We start from the raw sequence: 25165 nt of genomic DNA on the forward strand, positions 1-25165 counted from the left end.
TCTTTGACTGCATTCTGTTAGTTTTTGTACAGTGTCAATGTAAAATCCTGCATCTGTGCTGGAATAACCCCAGGCAACAGTTCAAGCTGAGCAAGGTAGCAGCTTGGCAAAGAAAAAAACCAGATGTGTTTGTGGACCAGTTGAACATATGTTAGCAGGATGCTTTTGCAAAAGTGATGGCCAGCAGTGTACTGGGCTGCATTAGCAAACCATCACCAGGAGGCTGGAGGAAGTCATTATTCCTTTTTGCTGAATGCTCATGAGGCCACATCTCAGTATGGTGTCCAATTTTAATCTCTCTCCAATATAAGAAAGACCTCAACAAATTACAGTATGACCAGTGGAGAGCCACTAAATGATCAGAAGTCTGAAGGACAGGATGTACCTGGACGTGCTGAAGGAACTGGGCTTGTTCAGTGAGGAGAAAGAAAGCCTTAGGGGTTTATTTATTGCTATATTGAACTACCTGAAGAATTGTTATAGAGAAGACAAAGCCAACAAGGTGTGGAGAGAAAGGATAATGGCAACAGTCCCAAGTAGCAATTTCACTGCTGTATCTTCCGGTGTTCTCATTGGTATTATCCCAAGCTCTTCAGCTCTGCTTTTTCTTTTTAGTGGATCCCCTCTAATAAATCTGTCCAGATGTGGTCAGTGAATTCCACTCAACAAAATCAAAAGGCAGGTCTTATAGTCAGAGAAGACTTCCTCTGCCTGAGCCCTTGGTTTCTCCTAGAGCTTTCAGGCATGTCAGGCATTTTTATTCCATACTCAGGAAAATGCAACTGGCCTGTGTCAGTACCTATGTTCCATGATTCCCAACTAAGCACGTGAAAAGATGATACAAAGCATTTGTCTCCACAGCTTAAAGTATCTCCCCATGCTTTTGCTACCTGTCATCTTCCTAACTTTCTTGGGAAGCTCTTGCAGGGTATTATTTCCTCACTTCATAACTGGATTTCTTGCTTCTGGCTATTTTAGGTTCTGCCTGGGGGATAACCACAAAGCTAAGGATCATGCGGCAATGGTTAAGGCTCACAGTCCTGGATAGGAGGGTAGTAAATACTGCAGAGAATATGTATGTGAGGAGGAAATGGTGGTCTTCTCTATGTGGTGAGAGGATACTGTTGAACAATCTCCATTAGCTCTCAGACAACTGGGCTATTCTCATCTGCTAAATAACAAAATGTTTCAAGCAAACACTAATGCAGATAATGGATTCCTGTGATCACCATATTTTTCTGAAATAGCATCACTGCACATTAATTCCAGCTTTGATTAGTTTCATTTGATTCATTTTTTTCTAAGGTGAAAAGTGCAGCCGAAGGAACAATGGAAAAATTAACTTTACACAGTAAATTACATCTGCATTATTTTGAAATAAGCTACTGCTATTTTACATCAAGCTACCTTTCCTTCAGTGTTCTTAATTTTGTAAGTGCTGTGCTCCAGAGCTTTCTATTAAACAAAGTGTTTTAAAATGAGTCTTAAATAATTTAAATATCTCTTTTCTGAAATATATCCCTTTCCTGGAATAATTTTTGTCAATTTGATGCCTTCTTGGGAAGAAAATAAAACACAGAAAGTATTTTATTATTCTATCCACAGATTTACAAGAGCAGGAGAAAATGTGCAACGGTAATAGTCTCCATTCCACAGCAGGCACACACTAAGAAAAATCTATAATAACGTGATTTGTCTCTTCACATCCCTCCCAACTCAATTGAAGTTAAAAATAAAATGAGACATTTCTTATTTGAAATTGATACGGAGGATGTTACATTTGTTGTTGCTCTGAAGCCTGTCTGGCTTCAGCTAGTACTTCTGCCCACAGAGGAAAAGGGGACCTGGAGCCCTGGTGTCAGCACCCTGATACTGGGGACCAAAAAGCTAACGCTGCCCAATTCCTCCCTCGTGAAAACTTTATAGCTTCAGTGTAGACCTGGGCACCCGCTCTGACATGCCAGGAGTTTGTCCTCTCCCTGAACAGAGGACAGATTAGTCCCGTTCTCCAGCAGTTATCCCCCAAAGGCAGCATCCAAAGTAGCAACAGCATAACACAGGTCTGAACACAGCTGGTACTGGCCTGTGGGGAATGGAGCGAACGTGGTGTTACTGTTCTCCCTGAAGGAAATTAGCTGTGACGCAAAGGGGAGGTAACATGCTGGCAATGATACCATAGTCTGCATGACACACCTTCTTTAGGTAAGGCCTCACCACTCCTGTAAATCCAATTGGGAGTACACTTACACTTACACCACCCCTACAGATTTCCCCAGCTGCGACAGTCAGAGAAATTAGGTGATGTAAACCTTTATTTCACCTGATCCTATTAAGCTCCTTATTAGACAGAGGAGGAGAATGAGATTAAGTGAGTGTGACCATGTTGACACACCAATTAGTTTTCCAACAAAATGGTACTACTAAGTATTTCTTTGTTCTGCAATACGTGAAGGAGACCAGAACAGACAGATGTAATAAAACTCAGCCCAAATGTGAACAGCTGGAAATGGATTTCCATGATGTGTGTCATGCCATGAATGAAGCGGCTTCATGTCATTGGGTAGTACATCTCCAGCACTGTGAGGGATGCCTGGATGGTGACCAGCCCTGTCCAGTCTCCAGCTCTGCACAGATGATGCTGTAATACCCAGTCACTGACCTAACCAGATACAGAACTGCACCCAAGATTGTAAAATGCTTTCCTCTTGGGTGACGGCAATGGCTCTCCTACAACAACTCGCTGCCCCACTTTCTCCCCAGAGAGCACTGCAATGAACTGAATCACTTTTAGTCCGTAACAACACATCAAGGGCATGCCATAGAATCATAGAGCCATAGAATCATAGAATCATATGGGGTTGGAAGGTACCTCTGGAGATCATCTAGTCCAACCCCGCCGCCGGAGCGGGTCTACCTAGAGCAGGTTGCACAGGAACTTGTCCAGGCGGGTTTTGAATGTCTCCAGAGAAGGAGATTCCACCACCTCTCTGGGCAGCCTGTTCCAGTGCTCTACCACTCTCACAGTAAGGAAGTTCCTCCTCATGTTTAGGTGGAACTTCTTATCCTCAAGTTTGTGCCATGACAGCAAGCAATGCCACACAGCTATTTATGCTACAATAAAGAGGAGGTAAATATAAACTCTAGGTATTACATATAAGATGCTGTTTCTTCAGATATAAGGGTACAATAATATTCAAATACAATATTGCTGTTAGTTTACATAGGAAGCAGTGTCGGTTCTAGAATGGCTAAGTAACATATGTGAAAGGAACTTAAAGCCAAAAGAGTGTAAACTGACAAAGGAAACACCTAGAAAGATGACAGGAGTGATGCTTGTCTCTGGGTCTGAGATTTAGCACACACACATACTGTCCTGTGACACAGTAACTCGCCTCAGTGAAGGTGATGCCGTGTCCAACCTGAGCACTGGGGGCTGTGGCTGCACAGTTGCACTGCATTTTTAAGCTGTAAGACTGTACAAGTGCCATCTGAACACTTCCTAATGAACATATCAAAACAGGACAAAAGTAAGTCTGGTTCACGGAAAATTAGGAGACAGGCCCAAGATCTGAATAGGTGGCAATGGTTTTCTGGGGCACGATCACTGAATTTTCAGGAGTAGGAAACCTGAATAGGAATCTGCTCCCCTCCTCTTTTACGCAGCTCCCGTGGAAGGGCTCCCTGGGCTCATGCTACACCGAGACAAAGTTATACCAAGTGTCATCCAGAGCAACAACAGGGTGAATCCGAGTAAAAGCAGGCCACTTCAGCATCTGGCAGGGTCTGTTTAACACAAAACATGATTACAATCCAGAGTGTTTATTTGTGCTCAAATTGCACAACTCAGTTGTTTATACCAATAGATGTCTCCTTCCTTGTGCAATGTGTTCTGAAGCCCACATTTGGTTTAAAGTCCTCTTCAATAACAGTAAAAAAGAAATCAGTTTACAGCTTTATGCTCCAAGTGATCCAAAGCCTAGTTACTCTGATGCATTTGCTAACAGAAAATTAAGTACAGTTCTACTGATGCCAGTGGTGTTATGCTGCCCCTCAATGAACATAAGCAGAAAGATGAACAGGCCCATGATATTTCATAGCAGTGAGGAGGTCATACAGCCTCACACTGTGCAGCACACTACATATGAGTTCTAGTGGCTGTTAAAACATAACTATTTATTTCCTGATGCTTTTGGGAATCAAAGCTCAATTAAAAGGTTAGGTTCAGATTGATTTTTAGGTAATCCATCACAAAAGATAGAACAGCAAACAACACGTCTATTATGTAAACTGGCATATTCAAATCACCCCACAACTCACTCTGGTTTGTTCTTCAATTGATCCTGTCTGTCTAATATTTTAATTTGAACTCTGTGAGTCAAAAATAAAAATAAAAAAAAAAGCTTTGTTCTAAGTTTGTCTACTGCTTACACATGAAGGTCATGAAAGATTCCTGGGCACACAGAGCCAGTAATGAACTACTGGTAACACCACTGCTACTGCAATACTGGGAATGCCTATAAATGCCCTTTTGAAGCAGGGATGGCAGTAAGTTTGCAGGACGAAGGAGGACTGGGTTTTGAAGACACACTGGAAATACTTGTCATTCTGGTTAAACGACCCACCCTTTGACAGCAGGCAGATGGTGAGTTTCAGGTTTGTCACTCAGTAGGGTCCCTCTTCACAGTACGTCTAACCAAAGGCTGCTACTTCCTCTGCTGTCTCTGCTCCAACAAAATGTTCCCTTCATGCTGTTGCAATACACCTCCCCCTAAAGATCCCATGGGGGCTTCTGGTGCTCATCACTGCCTGGTACGCTCCAAATCCTGACCATGCCCACAAAGCCTTTGTGCAAAAAGAAATAAAAGCTGGTGGTGGCTGAAGTGTCTTCCCTCTTCCAAGCAGGTATGCATTTTAGCACACCTGTCATTATATATATTTTACATCACCTCTGTCTTTGGAACTCCCTGAGAGATGAATAAGCAGTTGGCACCATCTCTGGGTATCGGCATGATGGGCTTTTCTGTTGGTTTTTTGCCAAAAGACATTTCTCCAACAAGGACAACTATCAAAAAGCCTAATATACTGCTAGACATAAACCAAAAGAAAATGCTTTCCTGCTAGAAATTACATAAGTGATCAAAAATGAAAGATGACAGAAAAATCACTGTACTTACTATGTGTCGTGCTGCAAACACTCCATCAACTATTGCACAACAGAACGCTGCCACCACACCAAAGCTGATAAACACGATGGAGGCTACTAACTGAGAAGAAGAAAACAGATTGAGTAATGTTTCAACAGAATTCTTTAAGTTAAACAATTATACTAATTTTTCTAGTATTCTTAAATGACACTTCCCCCCGATGTAACTCACTTTAGGTCAGTGTGGCAGTACGCCAGCCACACAGTAGAAAAAAGGCAGAAATTCTTGCTGCTCTGTTGACGTACCATCAAGTCTACTAGAAAAGCTTAAGTCTTTCTAGAGAAAACCAGGTCCGCTGTAAGAATTATTAAATTCATCGGTGATTTCTTCTAAATCAACTTATTTAATAAGAACAGCAGTGGTGTCCATAGGGAGCATGGCAAAAAGCCATGTTCCTGTTGGCTCACATCAACCTCTAGAGCTCTACTACAATGGTTGGCTCACATCAACCTCTAGAGCTTTACTACAATGGTAGCAGTCCACACATACATAACTAGCCCATGAACTCTCAGAAAGCATTTATCATCCCAAATAGCTTATGAGAACCTATGCCATGAACAAAATCAGGGACTGATGGAAGTGGTGCCTCTGGAAGGGCTGGGGTGTGCTGCCTTGGCCCCTGCCCTTCCTTGGGCTCCCAGCCTGCACCTCAGTCTCAGATTGGGCACGGCAGAGCACAGCAGAGCTCAGTACATGTCCCAGCTGCAGCTCAGACAGCACACTGTCTTGGGTAGCCTACCAGCCGTAGCTTCAGACCTCATTTTACCTCCCAGATTGCTTCACTCATTAAGCATTAGTAATTCTTTATCAACAGGACTGTGGATGGCGTAGTGCTGGAGCACTGCTCTAGCAGAAGTGGTGGTGGTACGGAGGGCTTGGGGGGAAAGGGCTGTGCAGGTTGGGCACGCTGAGCCCCCTGCTAGCCATGCTAGCTTTAGCTCCAAGGATGACTATAGCTGCAGCTCTAGCAGCAACTGCAGGGCTAGCACAACCCTGGACGTGGCAATCTTACTCCCCAGTTCATTCTGGGGAGAGCAGCAGAACTCAGAAAGGCTGAGCACTGGTACATATCTCCATCAGAGACCAGTCAGTGCGCTGTAAGCACACACTCTTGAGACAGCACTTGTTTTGAGGGCATGTCTGAAGGACGCAGTGCTGTGAGCGACGTGAGATAAGTGAGTCCTGAAAAAGAAACCCTGTGTACACCCAGCAAGGTGCTCCTCTTGGATTCGTTAGCCACAACACCATCAGCTAAGAGAGAGATGCCATCACTCCTTTCCCCTCTCTGATTAGAGGGCTTTGTGACTTTGAGGACTCTGCACCATCAGTTTGGATAAGTGGGCACCTGCAGGGTATAAGGTGAACGTAACGTGCACCCTCTGGCTATGATTTTAATATAATTTAAAGTACATCTCTCACCCCTCTGGAATTTCTCACGCAAAGTCAAAAGAGAAAGCCTTTGAAATATCCTATATGATTGATTAATTTTAATTTACAGCAGTATTGAGTTATAGTTAATGCCTGCAACAGATTAAAAACTTCCCTTGAAAACGGACAGAACTGACAGAATAGCATCCTTAATTGACAAAGCACATGGGCCAGGGTTTCAATTCAGCATTTGGAACCTCTTTGTTATTTACTAGTCATTAATTGCTCCTTAACATGTATTTCAGAAATGCCTAGGTATAGATCACCACAATTACATCCATGCAGTTCATATATCCATTTTGCCTATAGAAAATCTGTATCTGCATTACTTAAACACTGTTTTCACACCTGTACAATTTGTAACCATGACAAAACCACTTGAAAAATTGATTCTTTTGCTTATGTTAGGCTAAGAGCAGTGCAATGTCAATAGTGTCAACAGGGAACACAGCATGGGTGACTTCCTCAAAAAAATGCATACTGGGCAATAAGAAATTACAGCCACATAAGCCCCTAGCACTGGACACACGGGTCAAAGCAATATCAAACATTCGGAAATAAGGGCTCTCGGCAAACCAGCACAAAATACAACTCAAAAGCAGAAGAGGCACAGCTTTGACATGCTTTTACGCTCTTTTAATCTCTCATTAGCTCATGGCTGTAGCTCACGCAGTCAGAGGTGAGCCAGCACTGCCCCAGGGATTGCTGTGCAAACCAAATCCTCGGTGCTGGGAGGAAATGGGCACACAGAAGTGGCTGAGGATGATGGTACCCACTGATCTTGGGAACCTGCTGCATTCCCTGCAGCCAGCTCCATCCTGCCCTAAGGAGGCAGAAACCCTAAGAAAGCACTGCTGGCTGCATCACTCTTCAACCTCCGCTATCCCTTGGGTCTCTGGTGTGGCAGGTCATGTCTTGTGAATCTGGTTGTCTGAAGATCTTGGCATGCAACTCATAGATCAAGAAGGCTGTGGGCTCCTTGTAGAGCGCTATTATCACTGCAGACCAGTGGGCTGTGCTGCCCTGTGGCACCTGCATTTGCTTCAGGCCCTGATCTCTTTATTTGAAAAAGCAGCAGCATTTAAAAGTTCAGATTAAGTCATTATTGTCCCATACCTCTATACTGTTTTTCAAGTCATAGCAGTCAATCAAATAATTAGTGGGCTTAGCCAGGTGTTTCCAAATTGCCTGAGCTCAGAATGAATTTACTGGAAGCTGACCTCAAGGTGGGTTTTCATTTCACACATGAGCAACTTATTGATGATCTACAATCCTCAAACCAACATTTTCCACTCATGGTGATAGCTTAAATCACCTAATGAGTATGCTGGCCTTTCAGTTTCACCATATAGCTGTAAGAGACCATATATACAGGTGGATGGCAAATTGTAGTAGAGACAGGAGCTATGGAGTTGGTTTTGCATTCCTCAGCCACATTGGTGAGCACCTACCCATTTGAGGAGTTGTGTACAAGTCATATGTTGTAAGCCAGAGTCTGCTGTTCTTATCCATGATTACGAGCAACTACTTCAGTGAGTGGTCCCTTTGAAATTAAGAGAACTATTTCTTGACTGAAGTAATATTTATTACAATGCCAAAGTGGTAGAATGTGACACTCAGAGGTTCTTATTACTTTAATTGACTTCTATATGTATTAGAATGACAAAATAATAGAAGAAAAACACAAAGAAATCCTTAAAATAAGACTACAGATTTATATTCTCTCTCAAACCTCCTACTGCTTATTAAGAATGTGAGAAACACATAAACAATGTACAAAATTAATTACTTCTAAAAACTGCAGCCAAGACAGCCAAATGAAGAGCTGTTGTAAATTCAAGAGCTAATTTTCCTGAGTAGTAGCTGATTGCTGGAGCTGTGAGTTCACAAGCCTATCACTGTCTAGAAAGAAAAGCCGTGCAGTTCATCTAAACTGAGAGAATTTTTGTTGATAGGTGAAAGAAACAGCACTTTAAAAAAACCCAAAACATACTGATCCATCTCATCATCTCATCTCAATTTTTAATAGCAGTATGTTTTGTCAGGAAAACTATTCATTATTTATAACAACATATTTTAACAGTTATTCCAGAAACCTTTTTGCTCTTGCTGTTCCGTTGCTCTGCAGACAGGCTTCTCTACAGCTGTTATTATTAGAACACGTTTACTCCTGGTTCTTGTACAGAATACAATAATTTGGTTATTTACAAGGGAACCATGAAGCTACTTATTAAACAGTGAAAATCATACTGTGTGGGCCTAACAATCAAAACCAAAAGCGAGTTGTTTAACAGCGGTGTCACAGTAAAAAGGAGGGCAAAATAGCCGCCAGCATGAGGGACTTTTGCACACAGTATTAACTGAAGAGCTGTTATCTTCAGTCACACAGAATCACAGAATGATATGAGGTTGGAAGGGACCTCTGGAGATCATCTAGTCCAACCCCCTGCCAAAGTAGGTCCACCTAGAGCAGGTTGCACAACACTCAAAGTCGAAAGGGACAACTGATCAGGCAATGACAGTCACTTCTAGCACCAGATACAAGATGCCTCATTCTCTCAATTTACACATTACAAATTACACAGGTCTGAGACTTTGGAAAACACATGGATTTGTGTTTTCAAATCACCTTTGTATCGGCTTTAAGTTAAATTATATCTAACAGACTCACTTTGCTCATGTTAAATGGCTACTTTTGGCTAGACAAGATGCCTCATTCTCTCAATTTAGACTACACAGGTCTGAGACTTTGGAAAATGCATGGATTTGTGTTTTCAAAATCACCTTGGTATCGGCTGTAAGTTAAATTGTATCTAACAGATTCACTTTGCTCATGTTAAATGGCTACTTTTGCATTGCATAGCTTCCAAAGTCTCCAAGGATGTGCTATTCATCAAGTCTCTCTGGGATTTTTTTCCAGGCAGAGGAAGAATCACAATTACTGTGATCAATGTAAATTGAGAAACACTGTCATCCAATACCTTTTGCTCTGGAAAGTGAAGGCTTTGCAAAAGGCTATGTAAAAGCTATGCCACAGGTTTGTAAAGTACTTTTTATTGCTGCACAGGTTCAAGCAAATGTATTTGAAAAAAAAAAAATATAAATGCATGGGGCAGTTTGTTGTGGGATGCCCCTAACATTACATTCCCCAAAATACAGTTTAATTCTGTGGGCCTTCTTACTGGTTTGATTTCGCTATGTCACCAAGAATTTAATATAGGCTTAAATAAATCTGCTGCACTTTTTCAGCATGCTGAGGATGAAGATGTAAGAGCACAAGTTTACAAAACCTGTATCACAAATCCAAAACAGAGAATGGCTTTCCACCCCGGTGCAATCTCAACCTGCATCTGTTACCATGGTGCCTGAGCAGGGCACTAGATTGATAGCTTGCAAAACTAAGACTATAAACTCATTGCATTGCATTTCAGATGCTGCTATCAACTAAATGCTGCCTCTCTTGTGAGACGGGAAAGTATAAAGTACTTTTGAGTTAATTTTCTCTAATTTGGAAAGTCCTCTCCTGTGTGGCCCCTTCCCCTCCCACAACGGCTACTTTTTCCCTTGCCTTTGGGACAGAACTTTTTGCTGCTGTGATGAAAATTAAGCTCAGGCAAGGCTCCCACTACACTGGTTTTCACAACTGTGCTAATTAGGAGGTTTCTCACTACACCAGGTAATATGCTTCACAATTTATGGCCTGCCAACTTACTCTTTTCAAAGGTTGCTTCTTCAGTAATAGCACTGCTGTAATTGAGGCTCTGCTGGAGAGTTGTCACACCACAGGAGATAGAATTATGTCATGTTCGTTATTCATTAATGCCAATTGCAGTCGCAGCACTAGTTACAATGACAGGAATTCGTAATGAAGAAAGACTTTTATGACTGCCCAACCTGTGCCTGAAGAACTACTTCCTAAACTGGCTTCCAGATGAAGGAAGGAAGAAAAATAAACACAAAATGTCTCTTGGTTATAAGAGCACCAGTTTTGGTACAGCTCAGGAAGACAAGGACTGCGTCTGGGATCCCATGAACATGTAACTTGTTTCTGACTGTAATATACCTAATGACCTAGCCAATGACCACAGCAGATACCCATATTATGAGGAAGGCCTTCAGACAGAGATGCTGCAGACATGATGTTTTCAGGTGTTCAGATCAAGTCTTGCTCTTAGATCAAGTGACCAAGTTAGAAACCTACAGCATTTCCACCGTACCATCAATACTGAATTCAGCAAGTCCAGTCATACATGGTGGAATATTATCAGTAGAAACCTACAGCATTTCCACTGTATCATCAATACGGAATTCAGGGAAGTCCAGTCATACATGGTGGAATATTATCAGCATCAACACAGACCTTCGATTCAGATTTTCCTCCCTCTCGCCGTGGCTAATAGCACCTCAGGGCACAGAGCTGAGCCTATGTGACTGCTCACTGCCACCTGGAATGGCATCTTGCTCTCCTCTCCTCTCCTTAGTTTGGTTCCCTGCTGCCCAGCCCTCTCTCCCTCCCAAAGGGATGCATCCCTGCATACCAGCTCCCCTGCTTGCCCAAATACACAGCAAGTCACTCACTTGGCAGAAAGCTGTTCCCTCAAATCAATTAAATCAGGCAACTGTAAGGATCGACAAGCATTAGACCCAGTGCAAATGAGAGGGTGAAACCATGTGGCCAAGACAGAAAGGAAGGAGGCTGAAGTGCTGGCAGCAGCTTGTCTTGTCTATTTCATGTAATTTGTGCTCCTAGGGATGATCAAAGTAAAAGTTAGGTTTTAGCTGTAATGAATAAATGATAAGGACTGGGGTTATTTTGCTGTTTGTGGTCAAGGAGACTCTTGTTTTATTGCCTGTGAAGTCTGCTGTTTTCCAGTATCGTGTCAGGGATAATTAGGAAAAATAGCAACATGAAAAGGCCAGTTGGTGTAACACAGGCAGGGGAGAGGTCCCATGAGAAATTTAAGCAACCTCGCATGCATAAAAAGGCAGAATTAATTAGATAAACAAACACTGGGAAAGAATACAGAAACCACATGAGAGGTATCAATTATTATTGCCAAGAAGAAAAAAACAAGATCAAAATCTGCTTTCAAAACAAAGGTGGCATTTTCATTCAGAAAATTTCTCTTTTTTTTTTTTCTTGCCCCACATCCCAAAGGGTAGAATGGTGAAAGGCAGAATTTGCAGTATGTTGATACATAGGCACAGTAGGCATAGTAAATGCATATTGCTTTCTCTTTTTCTCTTCTGGTGGTGTTGATGCTGAACTTTTGCAGATAATTCATCCATTAGGCTACTCACATGGGCAAGAGGCTGCAGAAGTGCCCTTGGTCAGAAAATACACAACAGGATGACTTCATGGTCCCAGCTCTCCCCAGCCCAAGAGAACTTAAGCAGCACAGACAAGTAAGACAAGAAAGGGAGCATGGGCATCTGAGTCCCCTTACTCTGGCTCCTCCAGGCACACATACAGATCTTTACGACAGGGACTGTTTCTTTACTGGCCAAGTAAACGGACTCCTTGAGTTACTGGGAACTTTATTTGCACCACTTGCTGTGACAGTTAGTTATGGAAATGGGGGAAATTAGCATCTGATCATATTGACACATGCTCAGGGTTGTGTGATAGGTGTGCTGGGTCCCACGACAGGAAGTGGCTCATGGCCAAGCTGCCGTGGAGGAATGTCCACAGTAAAATACCATGTGCTGGCTGTCACACAGGACATTGTCCCTCCAAGCTCGGGGATGTCTCTCCCCAGGCACAGCTGAGCAACCCAACACTACACTACATCCAGCACCCAGGGTCTCCTGGGCAGGGGAGAGGCAGCAGTGCCATGCTGTGTGGTGGGAAGCGTGAGATGGTGACCAGCAGGCTGCATGTTCCTCTCAGTACCTGAGGCTTGAGGGAGCTCTGCAAATTAACAGGTGTGCATATAGTGTTCTCCCTAAATGCGTAATAGCACATAATTGCTCTGTACACATTTAAAAATACACTTACCTGAGTCAATGGGCAGGACTGACACTCTCTGCTTTTATCTCTTTTTCTAGTATTAGCACTGGATTCTCTGCCACAAATACTCTACTATTGATATCTCTGTAGATGCTTCATGATTTCTTCCTACCATCTTTCCCTGCAAGCTTTGACTAACTAACTGATAACTGGCTTTGGTTCAGTCTCATTTCGCTACATCTTTTCAAAACAAGTATTTTCTTGAGGAGAAGCACAGGAAAACCCATCTCAACTCCCTCCGCTGTCACTTTTGGATTTCTTAATAGTTGTCACAATCTAGCATCCTGTTTCAGAAGTGTCCATTATTACTTCTGCATCCATCAGCATGTTTACTACCATCTCCCTGCCTCTATTAGTCTTAGTTTGAACAGGTGCAATACACATGCTCTGTTCCACCCATGTTTTAGCTGCTTTTAAAGAGATTTGTTTAAGTAGCTGCTCTATTTCTTTTTCAGCCCATTAAATAGAGTGCTGACTACATGATCAAACCCCTACCCCCTTCTGGTAGGCAGAGGAGCACTGAGGCTCCCCAGGGCAGTTCAGATGTAGTGTGCTTTTACAGACAACATTGCTCCCTGGCCACCTTCTCCTGGTTTTGCAAGTCCTTGTCTCCCTATTCCAAAGCCACTTTCAGAATCAGAGTTAGCACCTCCAAGTTATTGCTTTGTTTCACGAGTTGTTTTTTGGCAATGTAATTTTTTCATTAATTTTCATCTTTTTACATCTGTATGGTTTTTAGCTTTTTATTTCATAGGGGTGTATTGCCATATCCTATGGCAAATCACATGAACTGACTCTTTCAAGACCAAAACCATTGGAGCATCTGGTATCATATCCTCATGACTTGATTCATTTGTGCACATGTAAGTATAGACTGGGGGATACCAAAATCAGTAACAACACGCCTTCACAAAGCAGATGGGTCCATATTTGGGAATCAGCTAGGCTCTGCTCGGTAGAATTACGGGGTGTAAATCCTCAGTATGTATTTCTGAAAAGGGTATGTTGCAGTGCTCCATCCAAAGTGAAGCAGTAGCTCTTATCCAGGCTGCTGGGTGGTACCACAAGCGGTGAAGCTGCTAAGAAAACTCTCCTAAGGGGTAGATTTCATCATACATAACTCCAGCTACTTAAAATATAAGTATTTGTCTCAGGTGGTTATCTGTGCTCCTCTGTAGTCAACAGAGCACCAGACAATTCCAGATACCTCTTACATCTACTGTAGAACGGGATGAATTAGCTTCTGATGGCATCTTTTTTTCCACTGGCTATAGGAGGAGCCTAGATGAGGAAGTATCTTTGCTACCAAAATAAACTTCTTGTCAATACTTCTTTAATTCCCTTGATGCTGGCTGCTCTGATTTGTGGTTTCTCTTCACTTCAGAATATTCTTTCTGTCATCTGCCTGGGGCTCGCAAGGGAGGGAGGGGAGTAAAGTGGAATGAGAAAAGGATGCCTGGGATCTGACAGAGTGATGTTATATAGGAAAAAAATAAAAATCAGCCGGATTTCACAGCTGTAGAAATGCTAATGGTTTTGGAACCAGCCAAAGCAAGCCCTAGTCCAGCAGGCACTTCAAACTGGTCCTTGCAAACATCAACAAAAGCACTTATCTAAGAATGGTTAAAAACGATAGGAGTTTTAAGGATATCAAATACAGACAAGAAGCAAAAACTAAATGCAGCATTAAAAGGAAACGAGACCAAAGTGAAATATAAACTTAGATTCACTGATCAGCAGTGCTGACACTGTAGGAATGCATCACGTACTTCCTTTCATGGAAGCTCTTTTATTGATTAAAATGGAACAAACTCATTTCATCACTTAAACAGAGGTAGCTGTTCAGAGCCATATGAGAACAATAAACCAGAGATAAATAGCACACCATGTGTCATAAACGTTTATGCTTCCTGGTAAAAAATGGTGGAATTGACATAGATCAAGACTACTACAGCTGACACTTTTAACAGCAGGAACTTTTTTTACACCAAACTGTTAATGTCTTTATAAATCCTCTCTCACGTTACAGTGACTGGACTGGTTTCTCAAGACGCACACAGTCTTTATCAGAAATGCATTACAATGAAATTACAAGCTTTCATATAGTGAAGTTCTACCTGCAGAGTCTGGAAGATTGTATCTGGCCAACAGGGATACTCGTCTGTTTAATTTGATCTCATTCTTCAACAAGAGGATCAAAAACCACCTGTCCTTTTCATAGGGGACACCCCACCCCACCTTCTCCCCCAAGGCACACACCAGTACTTTACCCTGCATTCCTTATGGAGACTTTTGACCCCCTGTTCCTGCTTGCTAGGGAGAGTAATCAATTTCTTTATTGTTCCACAAACACATCCCATGGGCCATAAAGTTTACTTTTGTTTTCAGCTGTGTGACAGTAATGCTTTCATTACATAAACTGCACAAGAAAACAAACCAGCAATTAAAAAGTGTCCTATTATGCACTTGATTCTGTGTGGTGTTTCCAAGCACAGATCATAAAGGAACCACATCCCAAAAGACTTCCACTTAATAAGATGGAGGACTTAAATCGAATTGGTGGTTTCAGTCTATGACTCAGAAGAACAGTGCCAGCCTTTAAAGACTGGAGTGTCAAAAATAAGCTGTGCTGGTGCATGCATATTTTCATACATATATGTATATAAATTTATATATATATATATATATATCTGTATGTATCTCCCTTCTGTTTTTATAGAATTTAAGCTTCCAGAAGCGAAGTGAAGCCGTTCTGGCTGCCAAAAGAACTCTGCAAATAGATGCCAAAGTCTCTCTCTCCCTAAAATTTTCCCTTTGGAATAAATTTCCCATTGCTTTCTACTAATGCTAACAGTGAAAACATGGTAGTTTCCTATCTGAGACTGAGCTAATGCTGTGTTGGATCACAAGCTGGGGAACCTGGGATAGGGAAGACCTGGGACTGGTACGAGCGACAGACGAGCATAGGGTTGTATGAGAGGGAAAGAACCACTGTGCTAGACGGCAGCTGGACATACTTGGTGGCATCTCTCTACGTATGTCAGACAGATGCAGCCCTGATGATGGAACAGAAAGATTACTCCAGACCTGACTGTACTTCCCATTACAGCTTTACTAGCTAAATCATCCTGGCAGCCACATCTATAAAGAGTGCAAAAAAAGCACTTTGCACAATAAAGACATAGTGTCAGCAGCATAGTGGCATAGACTTTTTTATCATTATGCCAGGTATTTGTCAGCACATGTCAGCTGTAAATACATATATATATATATAATGTGAACATTTATTACATGTTATATCTTATATGGTTAAAATATTATAGTGCATTTTGTATTATAATATTTACATATAATTAAATATTTGCCTGGCTAGCTGATGAATCTGCACTGGTAAATCTAAAAGCATAGACCTGTAGATGAGCAACATGAAACGCTGATCCATGAGGAACTAGGCAGTGAAGAGCTGAAACACCCCCCACACTTCCTTTGGTAATGCACTCAGTGAGAGCATCTATTTTTGTCTTTGAGTCCCTGAACTTCAGAGTTCTCAAGACACCGTGGGGAAATTTATACTATTTAACTTTAGACATTTAACTCACTGACAGCACTTAGATGATGGTTTTCATGGCATAGTGAGCTGATACAACATTTTATTCCTAGCAAAAGGGACAAGCCCTGTTCCCTCCTCCCACAGACTCCTCTCTACTTGCAGCCATGCAGCCCACCAGTTACTTGTGCTATGTCTGATCTCACTTGGCTATGAACCTTTTAACTCACTAACCCAGTGGAAATCATTTTTGGCTGGGGGAAGGAAGAGGAGAAGAAAGAGTTGGCAAGATAGAGGAAGGAGGAAAGGAGGGAAGAGAAGAAAGGAAGACCTCTCTGTGTCAGTGGATATTTATAATAAATTGGAAAATATCCCAGATATTTTACTTGGTCCTTCATTCATGGAATACACCATACCAATAACAGCAAAATGTCTCTCATAATATTATACTAACTAAAATAAATTATAAACAACTTTTCAACTGTTTACATTTTTATTGCCCATAAAATTTTCTTCTTTTAATTCCACTTGCCTTCACTTTGGATACCCACAGACATACACCTGTCCTTGTCCTCTTCAGCTGAAATAACCAAGCCTTCAAAGCATCTCCAGTTGTTTGTCTTGCTTCTACCCATGATTTTGCTGAATATTCTCCTGCATTACAAGGAATAACACAGATTTCCCAGACCTACCATGGATAGGCCCCATTCAAAATCCTTACCAAAAAGCATTAAAAAGGGGTCGCAAAGCTGATTCCTGCCAAATAAGGCACCTAACACCTAACACTGCACCATGTTTAAGCATAAAAGGAGACTGGACAGTCTATATGTAGGGTGCTCTGCTCTAAACTCATAACTAGGAAGAGTTATCATATGATATTTTTTTATCTCCTCTTTATTATAGAAAAGAAATGTAATTGTCACTTAAGACGGGCTTCTTCTTGACACATCTTGGTTCTGGTGGGGATAGGGTCAATTCTCCCCAGGATCTAAAGGGACACAGGTATTCCATCCCGTGTGAGCCATGCCCAGGGGGTAGCCAGGAGGTGGATGGGGAAGGGGGGTAAGAAGTCGCTGCTTGGAAACAGGCTGGGGCATCCTGGGTCCGGTCAGTGCGCGGTGGTACCGTAATCGTGTTTGTACATTCCTCTGTCAGTCTTACATGCCCAGGGGGTAGCCAGGAGGTGGATGGGGAAGGGGGGTAAGAAGTCGCTGCTTGGAAACAGGCTGGGGCATCCTGGGTCCGGTCAGTGCGCGGTGGTACCGTAATCGTGTTTGTACATTCCTCTGTCAGTCTTAGTGTTGCTGTTTTCCTGTTCCCTTCACTGTTCTATTAAACTGCCTTTGTCCCAACCCATGAATTTTCCCTTTTTCTTCCAATTCTCCCCCACAGCTGGGGGTGGGACAGTGGCTACGTGGCTCTTTGTTGCCATCTGAGGCCGAACCACGACACCAGAGTTGAGCTGTGTAAAACTCCAGGGCCTAGTCTAAATCAAGGCTCCTTCCAGAACCTATGGAGAGAACAAGACACCTCCAAAGGGCACCTCCTTCCAGGGGTCTAAGAGCTAGGCATAAGAGAGAAGGAAGATCCCCTCAAATAACAAGCTGCTTGATACCATTTACCAGCTAATAAGAAACTGCAATATTTTGAAAGGAATACCTAAATACCTAAAAAAGAGCCATGCTCGAGCTCATGGGGTGGGACAGTGGCTACGTGGCTCTTTGTTGCCATCTGAGGCCGAACCACGACACCAGAGTTGAGCTGTGTAAAACTCCAGGGCCTAGTCTAAATCAAGGCTCCTTCCAGAACCTATGGAGAGAACAAGACACCTCCAAAGGGCACCTCCTTCCAGGGGTCTAAGAGCTAGGCATAAGAGAGAAGGAAGATCCCCTCAAATAACAAGCTGCTTGATACCATTTACCAGCTAATAAGAAACTGCAATATTTTGAAAGGAATGCAGATACCTAAAAAAGAGCCATGCTCGAGCTCATACAAGTGTCAGTGTTGACCTATACTGACTATCTTTATATGAATCTCCTTGTCTCTTTCTCAAATGTGCAGTTTGATAACACCACCAAATCTAGCGCACACTTATGACTGAAAAGATAGTAGTAGGTCTTTTCAGTTTTAATCATTTTAAAGGTGCTAAACAATACAATGATGATTGCTAATTTATTCCATTAGTATCATTTTTACATCAGTTTTTCCCTGAACTATGTGAAATGTGAGCACACAAAAACTAAACACTGAAAAAAAGAAGTACTGTTGACTTTCTTTGAAAAGAAAGACTTTCTACTTTACAGTATCTGCATTGCCCCTGCACTACAATAAGGACTTCTTCCATTTGTGTGGGAACACCATAGATAGTCTCAGGAGATCCACAGTATAGTAACGAGTTTACCTTTTACATAAGCAAGCAGCTTTAATTAGATTAATATGTGATATGGAATCTATCAGCAATTAGCATCTTTGATCAAAATCTGCGCTAAAGCCAGTTTCTTCCAGGATATTTGATTTGCCTGAAAATTTAGATGAAGCACAGTATGTTTGAACAGAGTAGGTATCCGTATCAGGATCTTTGTTGGGTGTACATATTAATCACCGCCACCTTTTCACAAAATGTTCTGTGGGCATTTTCTGATGGATATAACCAATTTACAAGATACAATGGTTTTGAAACGAGGTTTGTCTCTTACAGTTCTGAAAACTGGCTCACACACGTAACTCCTTTAAAAAAATCTTCCCTGAAACAAATGCAAATTCTTCTGGCAAAATAATCAGAGATAATACTGAAATGCTACCTTGCATACACTTCAACACAGGGTAGGAGCACATGCACTGTCAGGGAAGTCAATCAACTAAAAACAGAAGAGAAAATTATTGATTTGTTTCTCCCAACTTTTGCTATAGTTGCTTCTCAGCACTTAGTTTGAAATCTAATTATTGTTGACAGAGATTGGGAAGCAAACATATTAAGGCACCTAAACTTAGCATCCCTTGAGAAGTCTGAAGAAATAGCTTTGCCTTTTCTGTTTGTGTGCAGAGCTCCATGTTTTAACCTCCCTCATGTTTTCATATTCTGCTTTTGTTAGAAGCGTCTCCTCGGCTAAAATCACTACAACCCTTTCTCTGAACAAGTCAAGGACCAGCATTAGATTTATTTAGAGTATGTCCTAGACACATCAGCAAGAAAATGAGCTGTGTGTTAGCATGAAGAAGAAACAAAAGCAAGACTCAGCAATGGATGAAATGAGGCCTGCAGGCAACTGTCTTCATTGTAAGGACTACGGAGGTTTGTGCTAACTCACACCTCCTGAGGGGTCACTCCTGCTTCTCTGACCCCTCCTGTCCTCTCTGTGTCCTTTATGCTCCTGTAACTTCTCCCACTCCCCTCCTGCCTTTGCTGCTCTCTGCCATAGCTGCACCCTTGTGGGGGTGACTCCCACAACCCTACGACGAGCTCCTGCAGGCACCACTGTGATATTGCCAATGTTCAAAACCCAGATACAGTTATTACGGTGCCCTCGCATCTCCCCATTGCTCCTGCAGGCACCACAGTTTCAGCATGCTCATTCCCAGCCACAAGAACAGCACGGCTTGGTAAGACTGGCGTTGGAAAGATGTGTGAGTGGAAACTGTGAGCCAAGGCTTGGTTTATCTATCAGGTTAGCAAAAACAACATGCACGGTGTCTTAGCGACATCCCACATTTAGAGGGTGCTTCATTTCTGGGTGCCGGCTCATGCCACCTCCACTTTTATCTGAGGAGAAACCTTCTACAGCACTCCCCCAACGATGCTCACTGCTCAGCTCTGCTGCCACCAACCCCCCGCACCCCCAGCCTTCCCCACCTCTGTCTGCGACTTCAGCATCTCATTTTCTAATTGGAAACACTTTGTACTGTAACATAAGGAGACGGCAAGCAGGCAAACAAGCAAGGCCACTTCATGTCTTACAATCAAATCCATTTGATTTGAGCAGTATCATATTTTCCACCCATCCGGCTGGACTAATTGTGACTTTGGAACAAAACAACGTACCGCTGTCCTCTGTTCTTTGATCCACGACCTGCTTTGCAGGGGGCAAGAGAGGCAAAAAAAGGGACAGCAAGACATTATTCTTCAATTTCTGCGGTTTGCCAGTGAGAAACATCTCTAATCAGTGCAAATCTTTAGTCAAAGGGAAATTTTGTTCTGCTGGTGCCAAGTTCTGCATAGCAGCGCCAAGCACGATTGCTGAGAGGTGAAGTGAAATCACACCAGTCAATGAGGCAGAGCCTGCTTCTGCAAGAGGCAGTTCCTTTGAATTAAGGGTTGTACCTTGGTCAGCACAATCGACTCCTGCTGTGGGGCCCTGGGATGCCAAGAACGAGGTCAAAGAGGTGCAACATTATTAATGTTGTGTTTTAAGAACAAACCATTGTCCATTCTGCCTAACTGTGCTTTCATTCTTTCTCAAACCCCACACTCACATTTATTGAGTGCTGGGTATTTGCTGAACTAGTTCTGCTAACCGTTACATATTTCATACTGCACTTAGCATTTCATCAACCATGACTAAATCTGGACTTACAGAGGATGGGTCACAAGGAAATAGAACTTCAAGAAATAAAGAGAAATAGATTTATGGAGAAAAGGTCAATTTAAAATAGGTTTGGTTTTTTTTTCTTTCCTAGCGTAATTGAATCTACATTAATTTTCAATTTACAAAAAAAAAAAATGAAACAACACGCCAAAATGCGGCCCTTACAAGGGCCAGTCAATTGCCAGAGCTACACTGGGTTAAACTCAAATTATACTGCAGTAACTGCTCAAAGGAAGTCCAGTTAAAATAGAAGCAAACGATTAAACCATTTCCTTTCCTTCCCACCCCCTTTTGTCCTGCTACAATGCATAGAATTTTTAGTTACAGGAATATGACATTTCTATTACATATCTGTGCTTCTGTAAGTCCCTACATTTTATTGATGACCGCAAATTTGTTAAAGCTGCTCTAAGCTCTTTCAATCGAATATACTCAGTTACACCCCAGGGAATAATTGCTGTCCTCAGCTGTAGTATGACATAAACCCTTTCAATCTCATTTCCGTAATGTTTAAAAACAAGCAGCTCAGTCCTAGAAGACAGCGTTAAAAGGCTTAGCCCAATGTGGATGGTACTCAAGTCAAGAAGCATAACTAAACTTTCACGTTATTTTATTGGTCTGTTTCCCAGAAACCCAATCTTTCAACAGCCAGATCATCATTAAGTGTTATTAGGAAAAAGCACTTTTTCTCGTTCCATGCTGGGAAATGCAAATAGGCACTAATACCAAACATACTGGATGCTTATTTCTCCACAGTCCTTGTATAAATGACACAACACGTTGAGTATTACATGGTTTACCCGCTGCTTACCCACCTTACGTCTTTTTCGGCCTTCTGCTAAGGACAGGAACGATAGAAAACTAAGAGGCAGAATAGAGGAAAACTGAAAGATAAAACAACCCTAAAATGTTAACCTGTTAGTAAAACAGCACAAACGCTGCGGAAGACAAAGCTATTTTCATCTGCCCACTCCTGAGTCTGCAACTTGGAACCTGCTGTTCGTCCTGGTCTCTGATGTAGAAATCAGGGGCAATAGTTCTTAAAAAACAAATAAGCTGTTTTGTTAGTAGCAAAATTAACGAGGCCTGGCCTGCTGCAGATCTGTCTCTCCCAGGTCATGTCCCATTTGGATTCCCTAGTGTTTAATAAGAGGTGAGCTGACATTGCAGCCTTTACCGCCATGGGGGAACTAATTAATAATTCTCTCCTCTACCCACCTGTGAATTTTCATCAAACTTGAAGGAATTGCACACCTTTGAAGTCTCTACCTCCCTGCTGAATTTCCCTGAGATTAGTCAACATGTTGAAAAAATGGAATGGGGAACAGAGAGACACAGACAAACATCACAGCTTTATAAATCTCATTCCTTTGGGAAACCCAGCTAGAAACAAAAGCAGACAAATACTTACATAACCAAAACTTAAACACAATGCAAAAAAGTGATATTATGACAGAAGAGTTCTACAAATAGTGACAACAAGACTGTGTTTATGAAGAAGAAGAAAACAGGGAATCACAGCAGACTACTTGTAAGTAGCTACTTATTAATAAAAAGCAAGGTAAATCCATCATTTCCTCCTCTGAGCTTAACACCACTCTTGATTTCTACCAGTGAGGGCTCTGAGTTATGAAATTAATCACATTTCATGATGTTCAGCTATAATCAGTCTACTGTAAAGTGCACATTAGACATGCTGTTATTCAACCAAGACACAATTCTCAGCTATTTTTTGCCAAGAGTGAGGGAAGTGTAAGACTTTCCACAAAATCCCGTCCTGCACACTTTCCTTTACCCAGATGCCCCAAGGACGTTCTGTGAGTTCCTCATGGAAATAAAAGCAAGGAGTTTGTAAAGCCAAGCTAATAAAAAACAAACTATACAGTGTCGTCAGCTCTTCTCTGACCTAGCCAGGGAATCTTGATAGCAAGAGCTCAGGGGTTTTTTTTTCTTCTTTTCAGAACATAAAGTTTCAGGAAAGTGTTCCTGACTTAAACTTCTTATGCAGTATGAGATCACCTGTTATGGTTGAGCTGATTATGTGGCTTGTTGCTGCCCAAACTGCCATGACCCATGCATTTTGTCTCTCTCCTTGCCCTTTTCCCAGCTACATGGTCCCAGCCAAGCTCTGGCACTCAACTGACCCTACCCTGGGTCGATTCAACTCACTAAACTACCAGGAAACCAATTCAGTAAAAAAATGTAGGCTGCTTCTGTCAGAAGTGAAACCAACCCTGTACAGATGGACTCACTGGCCAATTCGTATTTCTCTGAAACTTCTCAGAAATGGTGAAACAAATGACAACATTTTGAGGCAGATGCAGCAGTTTTACATCAACCGGAAATCCCTGCTTTTCGGGTTTCTAAGACATTCTGATATAAAAAAATGAAAAGAAAAAGGGCTGTTGCTTACCATTTGTCTTCTGTTCTCTACCAGGTGGATACCAACAATCCCTAGGAAAGATCCAAAGCCAAGCTAAGGCAAAGAACAAAACCAAGAGAAACACATGAAGTCAGCTTATTAGGTCAACATACCAAAGCATTACAGTGTTGAGCTGATGTATCATACAGATGGGCAAACTGGGGTGGGTCAGGGGAAAGGGTGGAAGTTACTGCTGGACATAAATCTTACAATGTAACGGGGAATGACCAGAACTGCAGCTCTTTGATATTTCAGAGCAAAACTTGTCATGTTGTAAATGGAAGCCTGTATGGACATACATGTCTATAACCTAGCCGTTGTTACCATAGTCATCTATAGTTTTACACACTGCAAAGTAAAAATTAAGCAAAGTAGGAGAAAAGAATGCTTACATTTAGCCCATACATAATTATTTTGGAAAACTGTAAAGCTTTAGGCAATTGCAGATAAACAGTTTTGCTCAAAAAATTGATGTCTTGCTGCCATGCAAGTGACTCAAGTTCAAACCCTTTGGGTTGGGTTTGTTTGACTTTAATGACTACCTATCACTATCTATGACTGTGTTGGACTTCAGTAACTATGAGTGACTACCACACATCCCAGAAAAAGTCCTTGCTAAAATGCCAAAAGGACCAGTTCAGCAGCATCAACAGGAGAGAGAGGAGGAAGGGACGCTGGAGTAAGCTGGCTGTACTCTTCCTACAAGTGCTGCTTCAATGCCAGGCTGGCAGGAAAAGCCTCCTTTTTATGATGAGATTTGGAGAGGTAGAAACTCCTTGGATTCATGGTTAACACGAGGTAAAGCAACAACCTTTCACCAGACTTTCCTGGAGCCAGGATGCCCTCTAGGCTCACACGGGCTTGGAGAAAAGGGGTCTCCTTGATGCTGCACACCTGAGATGTAGTCGGCCACAGACTCATCAGGAGTGCAGACGTCAACAAGGTCATTCCATAGAGAAAGACCCTGGCCTTGCCTGGGCCACAAGCTGCCCTGTGGTCACTTCAGTCTCAATCCCCCACCACTTCCACATACCTTGCTCCCATCTTCACTAGGGCTGACACTCCACCATGCCCAGATATAGCCCCAGTGAACCCCTCAGCTCCCACCCCACCCACACCATGGCCAGGGCATGAAGTTTCTGCTAAGGAATCTAAGCCCCCGTCTGGAACAAGGACTCTGAATCTGATGGAGAGCCTCTCCTCCAAGCACAAGTTAAGTTTTTAAGGACTACATGTCCCAGCCAAGGGCTTGAGCAATGCCCGTGAACTCCTTGCTGTTACGCACAACCGCTCACAGCAGAAAGCAAATCTCCTGCAAGCACTTTTACTCGCTCAGTGTCACAACAGGAATCCGTCACTCCCTCTCAAAAAAAAAGCAAATGTAGGGAAAGGAGATTTGCTATAGAGCGCTGCGAGAAGATTTATGTGAAAGGGAAGCACAAGCACTAAAAGCAGAGACTTTGAAAAAGAAAGAGTGCCTAAGTGCATCCATGCTGACAGCTGAATAGGAGAGAGACTTGGAACCATGAGCAAGGACACTCTGTTCAGGGGACAGCAACTTTGTACATTAAGATAACTACATCAAAATGACACCTGGCTCCAAGCCCCATTTTTCATCCCAACGGGAGCCATCCATAAAGCCCCATTTATGGCTGGTGCAGGGAACACAGAGAGGAGTAATATTATCCGTGTGAAGAAAAAATGAGCAAATACGGAACAATAGCAATTAAATCCGAAGGAGCAGGACCATAGATAGAGATCACGATGTAAGCCACGGCATTGCTGAGATTGGTTTAGGGCCATATGCACTGCTTTTTTTTGGTCTGTTTAGACAATAGACTTTGGGTTGGGAACTCTGGGGACAATTGGACACTGTAAGACTCCTGGTTGAAAGATTATAAAAATAGTAAATGAAAACAGTACAAGCAGTAGCCATAGAGAAGTGACATTAAATATTTCAGTATAAACAAT

At 42.3% G+C, this 25165-nt stretch overlaps 1 protein-coding gene across 2 annotated transcripts in view; it reads right to left on the bottom strand.

Annotated features, from left to right (window-relative positions):
- Positions 1-25165, bottom strand: part of TMEM255B (transmembrane protein 255B) — a 73439-nt gene that overhangs the window by 37847 nt on the left and 10427 nt on the right. Inside the window, exons 3-4 of one of the 2 annotated variants that reach the window (XM_014944221.1) lie at positions 23186-23248; positions 5175-5264 (exon numbers count right to left, since the gene is read on the bottom strand). In XM_014944221.1, coding sequence (XP_014799707.1) covers positions 5175-5264; positions 23186-23248 — 153 coding nt within the window. The remainder of the gene's footprint in view (positions 1-5174; positions 5265-23185; positions 23249-25165) is intronic. The other variant, XM_014944222.1, reaches the window with a different exon arrangement.

Source organism: Calidris pugnax, unplaced genomic scaffold (assembly GCF_001431845.1).
Source record: "Calidris pugnax isolate Ruff unplaced genomic scaffold, ASM143184v1 scaffold69, whole genome shotgun sequence".
NCBI classification, from domain to species: Eukaryota; Metazoa; Chordata; class Aves; order Charadriiformes; family Scolopacidae; genus Calidris; species Calidris pugnax.